At 31.0% G+C, this 11,349-nt stretch overlaps 1 protein-coding gene across 1 annotated transcript; it reads left to right on the plus strand.

The window, feature by feature from the left end:
* Positions 1–5,726: 5,726 nt before the first annotated feature.
* Positions 5,727–11,016, plus strand: LOC114175750 (tobamovirus multiplication protein 1-like). The gene is made up of 11 exons (XM_028060539.1): positions 5,727–6,126; positions 6,557–6,647; positions 6,736–6,788; positions 7,433–7,525; positions 7,626–7,697; positions 7,807–7,879; positions 10,039–10,084; positions 10,166–10,229; positions 10,364–10,417; positions 10,502–10,579; positions 10,777–11,016. The coding sequence occupies exons 1-11, from the start codon at positions 5,962–5,964 to the stop codon at positions 10,867–10,869; spliced, it is 882 nt and encodes a 293-aa protein (XP_027916340.1). The 5' UTR covers positions 5,727–5,961; the 3' UTR covers positions 10,870–11,016.
* The last annotated feature ends 333 nt before the right edge of the window (positions 11,017–11,349 follow it).

Genomic DNA, 11,349 nt, shown 5'->3' on the forward strand with positions numbered 1-11,349 from the left:
TCATGCAAACAATCATAATTCAACTGTCATACTATTTCACCACATGATTATCACATATTAAAATAACAACGAATAACAAAGCAAAAGGCATACATAGGACTCAAACCCAAGTCCTCTCACACAATCAAAGTGCTCTCAACCACATGAGCTAGCACTTTTTCACATCATACCAATCATAATTAAATGTCATAATTATTTCTCCTCCCATATTTATTAATTAATTAAATTCTACGGGTCTTACAGATTTCACCATGGAAGAGCGATTGGAGGAAGACCAATCAGAGGATATGATTCACGATGTTGGTGCAAAAGCTTTTGTCTAGCATATGTGTACGAGATGGTGTCTACTTAGGCGGAAACTTCATTGTATGTCGGCTTAACTAAGTTCATACGATTGTAAACGATGTTAAAGCTAATGAATTTGAAGGCGACCCATGGGTGGACCAATAAGAGTTTTACAAAATAGCTCATTTTGTTGAATGAAATGTTGCAGATGGAAATACACTATCTACTCATAACTATAAGGCGAAGAAAATTCGTTTTCTGATGGGAATGAAGTATAAAAAGATACATGCATGTTGATTACATATTATACATGAAATAATTTGAAGGATTGAAATAATGTTCAAAGGGTGGGTTATCACAGTACAAGCAGAAAGACAACAATCAAAATTGTCAAGAGATAGAAAAGGATGCCCCTATGAAAGTGGTTTGATACCTTCTAATCATACCCAAACTTAAGTGTTTGTTTATGAACCTAAAAGACGCTAAAAACCTTAGATGACATACATATGAGAGAAGATGTGACAAAGTGCTTTGTCATTCAACTGATTCAATGCAATGGAAAAATATTAATCAGGAATTCTCTTAAACCAGTCAAAAATGTAGGAATCTAGGCTTAGTTTAGCTATAGATGGAATGAATTCATTTTGTAATTTAAGTATCAACCACAATTATTAGGTTTTTATATTATTTATTTACAACTTATCTCTTGGGTTGTACATAAAAAGAAAGTACATGACGTTGTCTATGATGAAATGTGGTCCTAGACAACATGGAAATGACACAGGTGTTTGTGTAGGTCCACTATTTAAATATTTGAAGTTGTTGTGTGTTGATGGGGTTGAAACATTTGATGCTTTTGCTTCTAAAGTTTTCATGATGCATGCATTATTATTTGTACCATTAATGACTTCTCAGCTTACGACAATTTGTTAGGGTACAATGTTAAGGGTAGCATGTCTTATATGTGAAGAAAACATTGTAGCTCATCAATTGAAACATGGAATGAAAACAATGTATCTTCGTCATTAGATATTTTTTACAATTTAATCATCCTTACCGGAGGTTAAAAAATAATTTAATGGACATCTAAAGAATGATGATGCACCAATGACATTGACTACCTTCAAATTTATGAAAAAGTTAATAAAGTACATCATGTCTTTGGGAAGACGTCAAAGAAGTCACCCGTGACAAGGCCTTGCAAGAAAAAATCAATATTTATTTATCTTCCATATTGGTTGAAGTTAAAGGTTAAATACTACATAAATGTTATGTATGTAAATAAGAATGTGTGTGATACCTTGATTGATACATTTCTTAACATTTAAGGAAAGACAAAAGATAGGTTAAATTTTCGCTTGAATTTACTTGAAATGAAGATCAAAGAAGACTTGACACTAAGGTAGGTTGGTAAGCGTACTTTTTTGTCCCCTGCATGATACACTATGTCTAAAGAGAAGATAAGTTTTTGATAATGTCCAAAGAGTGTCAAGGTACCACAAGGATAGTCTTTAAATATTAATAACTTAGTTTCGTTGCAGGACTTGAAACATGTTGGACTGAAGTCTCACAATTGCCACATCTTAATGCAACAATTGTTACTTGTGGCTATTCATAAATTTTTACCCAAAAACGTTAAAAAAACTAGAACTAATTTGTGTTCATTCTTCTCTTTAATTTGTATTAAAGTTGTTGATCATTTAAAGCTAGATGAACTTCATTGTTATTGTCTTGTGTCAATTAGAGATGTTTCTCCCTCCATCTTTTCATGATATCATGGTATATTTACTTTTTCATTTGATAAAAGAAATTTAGTTTTGTGGACCGGTATACTTAAGATAGATGTATCATATTGAGTGTTATATGAAAATTTTGAAAAGTGTACGTGAAAAATCAATATCGTATATAGCTTCAATGATTGAAAGTATAATGCTGAAGAAATTATTAAGTTTCCTTCAGAGTACATGGAAAAATCAAATTCGATAGGGGTTCTACCCAAATCATGGTTGAACAAACATTTTATAAGTAAGTGCACCCAAGGTATACATGTGGTAATAAAATCTCGAGAAAAAGTGTTACAAGCACATCTATACATACTGAACAACATAAATAAGGTGATCCCTTACTTATCTACATAAAAATCCATTGTAAATGAAAACAACCCAAGACAACCAAAAAAATGGTTGTTAATGAAGCATAAAAAAACATTCATGCCTTTGTTTAAAATTGAGGTGTAGAAAGATTCAAAAACTTTTGAGACTTTGATGTTGTTGGCAATGTCCTATGTTGTAAAAGTTATGAAATTGATAATTGCACATTCTATATGAAGTCTTTGGATGAAAAAAGTATAGTACAAAATAGTGGAGTTAATCTTGAAGTCGAGTCACTATAATTTTCCACATCCAAATATCAAAATCCAATATTTGGATCAATGACGTACTATGGTGTAATAAAAGATATTTGTGAGGTTCATTATACAAAGTTTTATACTATAGTGCTCAAGTGTAGGTGGATTGACAACAAGAATGGTGTTAGAATGGATGAATCAAGAATGATTCAAGTTGATTTTCGAATGGTGGGTATTAACATGAGCCTTTTGTCATGGCACATCAATCATATCAAGTTTTTTATGTAAAGATCCTATGTCTGAATATTGATCTCTTGTTCTTTATTAAAAAAAAAATTGAAGTTAATGAAGAGAATCTGAATATTTTTAATATTGTTGACACTCGACTATTAAAAACAATGATTAATTTTGATGAAGACCCTCTTGTTGACGATGTACATGAAACACATAAAGATCACAATGAGAGAATATAAATTGTTGTATCAATTTATGTGTTTGTTAAATGATATGTTATTTTCCATATTTTTTTGTTAATGTTTTGTACTTTTTTCTTTTAACGGAGATATGGTTGACAATAAAAATATATTAAGAGAAAATGGGACTTCTAAGAGACTTACTAGAAAAGCCACTAGATTGAGAACTATCTTACACATCTAAGGTCGCACAAGAAGTGTCGGAAAGAATAATAAGATGTAACTTCTCTTTAAACATATTATGATTTTATGAGTTAGGTGTTAAATTTATTTTTTGAGTGTTGTAAGAATTTTTGAATCTTCAAAGTAGTTTTAAAGTTGAAGGTCTTTAAAACATACTTGTCGTTGCAATTGGACGACCGAACACCCTGAACGTGTACCGAATACCCTGAACGTGTACGTGCTGCTGTCGGAGGAAATCAACATTCACCAATACTTAAGGAGGCTCTTCCCGCCAATCTTTTGGCATACATAGTGCCGAGACTATAAAAAAACTGATAGAACAAATAACTCATAGGGTCACAAAGAAGACCATTTAGAGGCCAATGTGACAGTCTTAAAGCACTTTGTCTATTATAAAATTGTTATGTATTTTGTTATGATTTCTTGATGTATCTGGATGTTTATGTATGTGTTTCTATCAAGGGTTCGTAATTATGTAGATATAAATCAAAACATAAAAGAAACATTTAAAACTCCAAACTATAGTCTATATATATATATATATATATATATATATATATATATATATATATATATATATATATATATATATATATATATATATATATATATATATATATATATATATATATCATGCTATTGTTGTTAGAATTAACTCACTAACATTTATCAGATTATCTGCTATGATACTCTTATGATGTTAACGTGAAAATAAGAAATATCACAGAAGAGAGGACTAATATAAGGTGAAGTGAAGATATGTTTTTATTTTTAATTTTTTTTTTCATATTTTACTTGTGAACCGTCTGTTAGTTATGATAATAAAAATAATAATATTATTCATATAATTATACAAGTAAATATAAATAATTTTTATAATTATTTTAATTTAAAAAATATCAATTTTAAGAAGCAGTCAATAAAAATGGCAAAGTAACTATTTTAATTTAGAAGAACAATCATTCAAAAGACTAGCACATATTTTATTTTTTAATGTGATATTATATTAATAGGTAATGATAATATAATGTTATTAAGTTAATATATAAAATAAAATTATATTTGCTAAAAATAAAGTGAAATATATAAGAAAAGATGAAAGAATAATTATTGATATATAGAGAAAAAAATTTGTAAAAGTAACGTTTAATTTTCAAAAATTTAATAAATAATTATATTTTAAAAGGTAAAATTAGTATTTTGAAATGTGGATACAAAAGAGAGAATTCTCTTTATATATTGTTATAAATAAAAATAAAAAAACAGATGTGTATATCAAAATGGAAAAACTTTATCTTTGTATTTATAACAAAATACCAATTTTACCCTTTAAAATATAATTATTTATTAAATTTTTGAAAATTGACTGTTACCTCTACCAACTTTTTTCTCTATTTATCAACAATTATTCTCTCATATTTTCTTATATATTTTACTTTATTTTTAATAATATAATTTTATTTTATATATTAACTTAATAATACTATATTATCATCACCTATTAATATAATATCACGCATATTCAAAGAGCGCATACACTCAGACGCGACAACCTGTGTGTATGCTAATAATAATATAAAAATATAAATAATAAAAAAATAGATAAGATTAAAAAAAATTCAAATCAAGAAAGAAACCATTAAATTTAAAAAATTCACTAAAATGATAAAATTGATGGAATATGATAAATGTAAAAGAGGATATGGGTATAATAATCGTTTTAAAACTTAAAGTTCTAAATATATTTAAAAACAGTTCATGTGTATTACAATATTAAGATTGGGGTATTCATATAAAAAAATGAATGGAGGGTCGAATATTCATTCCTTTGAATCTTAAGTATACAAAATTAAAAATATTAAAATAATATAAAGCATTGTTACGAGTAATATGAAGTAACTGAAATCATATTGTTTTTAACTGCTCAATATAACACAAAAGTTAAAGCGTTAAATTTTTTATTGAATTTTTACATACAATTATATATATATATATATATATATATATATATATATATATATATATATATATATATATATATAGTATTATTATGATTAGACGATAGTGTATAAACAAATATTAAAACTAATAAATCTTTTTAATTGAGCAACAAAACAATTTTTTATTAACGGCGAAATCACGTATTAAGATTCGTAGAAACTTGTTAACGAAAAACTTACCAAAATTGACCTTATATTGAACACAAAATTATTTAACATCAATAATAATAATAATAATAATAATAATAATAATAATATAATAGCCATAGAAACAATAATAACCATACAAATAATAATAACAAAATAACCTATCTGTGCCCTGATTGATCCGAGGAATATGATAAAGTCAAGTCAAAATATAAACCCTTTTATGTCACAAACCAAAAGTTGTTGTTACCAATCTCGCATCAAATCAATCATCGTCATCATCTTAGTCTAATCCTTCTCCCAAACCAAAGCATAGCATGTCCCCTGAATAATAAACGAATATGCCACCACGCCACACGTGTAACACCTCCACCTACGTGTGCAATTCCGACATAGCCACGTGACATTCTATTAACTTTCCGTGGAGTGCACCGAAAACAACAACCCCTTTTGCTTCCTCTTTCTTTCTTTCTTCTTCTTCTTCTTCTTCCTTGTTATTAACTCATTCGTCATTCCCAATCCTGTTATGGCATTTGGACTCAGAACGAAGAGCTTTGCGTTCATAGAAGGAGAGGCTGAGTTTGTGAGTGCATTACAGTGGTGGAATCGGATCGATGACTCGGATCAATGGCAGAGAGGCACTTACTATGCCCTTTGTGCCGCTTATACGTTGGTCTCCTTTATTGCCCTGGTTAGTCATTTTCTTTCTCTTATTTTATGGGGAAATCGTGAACCTTCAGAAAAAGGTTCAAGTTTTTTCAATTATCGTTTTTTAATTTTGAATCACTTTTTCCTCTTTTTTTGGGTTTGGTCTGAACTTATTTACTACACAACTGACACCCCGTCTCGTCATATCTCAATAAGGTTTAAGCTTTAACCCTTGACCAGATTTTTATGATCCAACACTGATGTTTCTGTATGAGGGTCATTGTTTTGCAACCCCTATGAACCAGTTAACTCTGAATACGTAGGTTTTCTTCATGCAGAATGTGAATGACTTGTCTTTTGCTGCTTTAGATGTGAATTGTGTGGGAATTTGGTAAAATAAGGGCTTGTAGCTGTTTGTGCCCAAGCCATATTTTTTCGAAGGAAGCCATAATTGTAAGCTGTTTATTTCTCAGGTACAACTGGTTCGAATTCAAATGAGGGTACCTGAATATGGGTGGACAACGCAGAAGGTTTTCCACTTGATGAACTTTGTTGTCAATGGATGTATGTGAGTTGTGAATAGTCTATAAACAGCTCTGTTAGCTTATTTGTTTTGATTTTTACGCTTGATGAATGCATATTACGCTTGCAGTGAGGGCTGTCCTTTTCGGTTTATACAAAAGTGTTTTTTCAATAAGACCAAAGGTATTTTTCTGCTCTTAAATCTCAACTACAGTAATTTAAGCATTAATCCCACTTCTTCATTTCTTGCTTTGGTTGGTAGGTTAGGGAAGTAGGATCAAAGTAGAGCACATAGTGTCTTTTGCTAAGCTTGGAATTTGAATGATTGAGTTTACAATGGAATTTGGATTATGTTATGAAAATAGTTTAGTTTCATCGAGATTTTTTAATTTTGTCTGTTAATAAATATCATGACCAAAGAGTTTTCAGTCAATTGTATTTTCTTGGCCCGTTTTAAGAAGTCCATTACACAATTTTAGTTTCTACTATGACTTATAAAACAAGTTCCAAACACCTCCAGTTAGTGTATGGTCATGGCCAATCTGTAGCCTGTGGTTGTAAATTGAAAAACTTAGTTAATAGTTACATGGTCTTAAACACATGATGATCCATGACGTAGGACCATGCAATAATTTTCCCTCCCGGTTAGAATAAATAAAAACCAGTTTCATAAGAAAATTAGCTGAATTACAACTTTACTGCCCTTCTGCTAGGCCTTCATCTATCTGTCTATTATTTCAACCTTTCTTTTTCCCTTTGCCCATTCTGCTTATCCTCCTTAATTGTTTCTGTTCATGTTATGACCTGTTGTCACATTACGCATATAGGCACTAGAGCAGGTGTTAATGGAGCTTCCTGGTCTTCTGTTCTTTTCTACTTATACATTGCTTGTCTTGTTCTGGGCTGAGATATATCACCAGGTATGTTTATGTTTAATAATTTCTTTTGGGAGAACTACATTAACAGTCACTATTTTATGGTATAAATTATATTCCCTTTATCTGTCTCGAATTTATACAGGCAAGAAGTGAACCGGCACAGAAACTTAGACCTGCTTATTTTATTATCAATGGTTTTATTTACTTGGTACAGGCAAGTGCACGGTCTTGATTTCCTTGTCCACCATTCTAGTCCTTAAAATAAGAATTCTTACTAGTTAATGTCATGATTTTATTTTAATCATCTCGCCTGATAATAATAGATCTGCCTCTGGATTTACATGAGTGCAAGCAAAACCGCTACAGGCTTGGAAGCTGCAGAACTCTTCCTTTCAGGTTATTTCTATCAACATGACTTTATTTGATGACTTTTGTGTCAATAATATTTAATTTTCATCTTGCCCCTCAAATAATGTTGTTGAAATTCCTCTTAGATGAAACATTTCTCATAAGAACCACATCTCTTTATGTGAATGACGAAGGGTTTTTTCTTGAATAATGTTTTTTCATCTTCTGTAGGGAGAGTATTTCATTCTATTCAATCATTTCAATCTTCTAAAAAGTAGAAGCACAAATCTTTTACTCAAATACTTTTACATAGTGCCCCTATTTTGCCCTCATCCAGTCTGGAATTTCCTGGAGTTTTAATTCCAGAGTTCTCGGAATATAGGGCTACTAATCTGATCAACATCTCACCTTCAAATAATGGAGTAATGGAGAAGATATAGCGATAAATTATGATATAGAAAGAAAACCTCTTGTGAGGATCTTTGAATGAAAGAGTTTTCTTCATATTCTCATAGGGATGAACTTCGGTTTCAAGTTATGGGTCTCTTCAAACAAGTGAATTGTTCGAGCAAATATATGGTATGTTTGAGGATCAAACAGTTCAAGATATCTGAAAAGCCAAATTTTAAGGTAGTTCGTGACAAACTCCTACTAATTCTGGTAGAGAAAATTTTCATATGGAACAATAAGTAAAACATAATCAAAACAGAGCAAATTAATCAGATGCCAGAAACTTGAAGAAACAAATTACACTCTTGATTAGGTAAATGAAGATCAAGAGGTAGATAACCTTCAAACAGGACAAGATCAAAGCTTTTGATTAGATAAACAACCATAGAGAAGATATTTCTAAAAGAATATGTCAGATGATGAAGGGAAACTTCACAGCTTTGAAGAAGCCATTAAGATCAATGACAAATGGTCGCATGCACATGAATGAAGAAATTCAATCCTTGAAGGAGAACTAGTCCTATGATTTGGGGGGATTTCCAAAAGAGAACGACATGGACATTGCAGAACAAGTGGGTCGGATTGCCAAAAGAAAGAAAACTTTGACATTACAAATTGTTGTGAATATAAAGCACAAATTGTTGTGAAGGGTTACGAAGACAGATTTTGAAGAGATTCTATTTACCAATAGTGAGGATGTTATCTGTTGGTGATAAACTAAACTTGGAGATTGAAGAACTTGATGCTAAAACTAATTTCCTAAAGGGAAGCTTGGAAGAAGAAATACACATGGAGCAAGTTAACCATCTGTTAGTGCTAAACTAAACTTGGAGGATTACATCTCAAGAAGGATTTGAGCAAGTCTTTTCCCATGAAAGATTGGTACAAATCCATATATTGCTTATGTTCTAAGATTATAGATTCTTATCAAATCCTAAAAGCTATGAAATGGACACATGGGTATCTAAGATAAGAGAAACTACTAAATGGAGTTTGTGGTTAGGCAATGGAAATTCCACGCTTAAGATTTAGATATGGCAATGAATAGAAAGGTATCTAAGAGGAACTACCAAAAGGAGTTTGTATTTTGGTGATGGAAATTCCACGCTCGTTGGATATTAAGATTTAAATATGGCCAAAGATGTTTATTTCAAAAAATCTATACTAGGTTATTTTATTACTTTTAAAGCAAAATGCATTTCTACAATAGAAGTGTGCCAAGAAACGCCAGGGATGAAGAATTTCCTAAGTTAATATGGACACAATCAATATGATTATAAGATGAATTGTGTTCATTGAAGTACCGTCTGTCTAGCCAAGAACCCATATTCCATTCACGAATTGTGTTCATAAGATGAATTATAAGATGAATTGTGTTCATACAAACGTTAATTCGTTTGAGATAATGACCAAGACAATGCCAATCCTGAAGGATTGGATATTGGATATGAGAAGCTATGGATGCGAAGAAAGGTGGTTCCTTTTTCACATATTTGTTAAGAATTGAGAGATAGACTCATACAAGAGGGGAGACTCTTCGAGAGATTCTTTGAGAAAGAGAAAATATTTGTATTCTTACGCTTAACTTTTGCTTCTGGTGCTTATTTTGCATTCACAAACAGGGGAATTTGTTCTGTAAATCCCAACGCACAATCTTAAAATAGAAACACGAGAATATATAAATCGATTATTGCTACTAAGAAACTTCATGTACAATTGTTTCGTATTGTGACCTTTGCTTTAATGTTCTTTTGCAGTTTCATCATTCTTTGCTGCTCTTGGATTTTTGTTGTACGGAGGAAGGTAAGCTCACTAAGATGTTGTCTTTCAGATGGCACAATCCTTGGTTGGACATTGTACACTAACCTTCTCAGAATGGCGTAGGTTGTTTTTCTTGTTGAGGCGTTTCCCCATTGAATCAAGAGGCCGTCAAAAGAAACTTTACGAGGTTTGTTTCTAAAGTATTTGTTGCTTCAGGCTTTTCAACCTCAAAGAAAAAAATATCCTTAAATTCAGAGTGCGAGGTAAAAATTGTATGCTTTAAAGCTCTTGCTGTCTGTGACTAACGTTTCACCATGGCAGGTAGGGTCTGTTACTAGTATTTGTTGCACATGTTTTCTGATAAGATGTGCTTTGGTGAGTTCCTTCCCATTTAAAGCTACTGTATTTATTTGAAGTTATTGTTTTCTGACATGATGTTTGTTTTCACCTTTGGTGTAGCTCGCATTTTCTGTATTTGGTAAGAATACAGATCTTGATGTCTTGAACCATCCCATTCTTAACCTGGTTTACTATTTGGTAAGTCAACTTCTTGTATTTCTTAGCAGGGAATCATGTTTAATTGTTGCATTAAAATATCATATGAACGTGTCATTTGACTTCCTCCAAGAACATATTCAGAAGGATTTCATATGCTCAATACAAATATGAACATTTGGTTAAAATTCCCTTGTATTCTGATTCTGAACCTGAATGGATTGTTGTGCACACTGCAGATGGTAGAGATTGTTCCCTCAGCGTTGGTACTCTTCATACTGCGAAAGCTGCCCCCGAGACGAGTTTCTGATCAGTACCACCCCATTAGATGAGTTGTGCATTTAAAATCCTCTCACCATCACTCAATGTCTGTTCATTTACTTTTTTCTTTTCTACATATCTTCAGTCTGAGATGGTCCATAACTGTTCTGTATATTCATAAGTTCATTTTATTCAATTAATGTCGTTTATTCTCTAAACCACATCTCTTTTCTATTTCTGCTATTTCTGCTTTTCTATAGTGAAAACTAGCATTAAAAAACCGTGTCCACTTTAGCTTATGTTTTACTATTACTGTTAATTAAGGTACTTGGAAACTACTGTAAAAATTTTCACTAAAAGTGAAAATAAGGTTAATGTTAATAATAACAGGGATGGTAATGGGTCCAGATAGTATTATAATATTTTTCTCTTGCATTCTTGGATGGAGATATAATATACCAGTATATTTACTGGTTTGCCTTTCTTTCTAAAAATTACATGCAATTATATTTTATTATGATGAAGTTAATCTAATATTAAATTAATGTTAC

Source organism: Vigna unguiculata, chromosome 3 (assembly GCF_004118075.2).
Source record: "Vigna unguiculata cultivar IT97K-499-35 chromosome 3, ASM411807v1, whole genome shotgun sequence".
Taxonomy (NCBI): domain Eukaryota; kingdom Viridiplantae; phylum Streptophyta; class Magnoliopsida; order Fabales; family Fabaceae; genus Vigna; species Vigna unguiculata.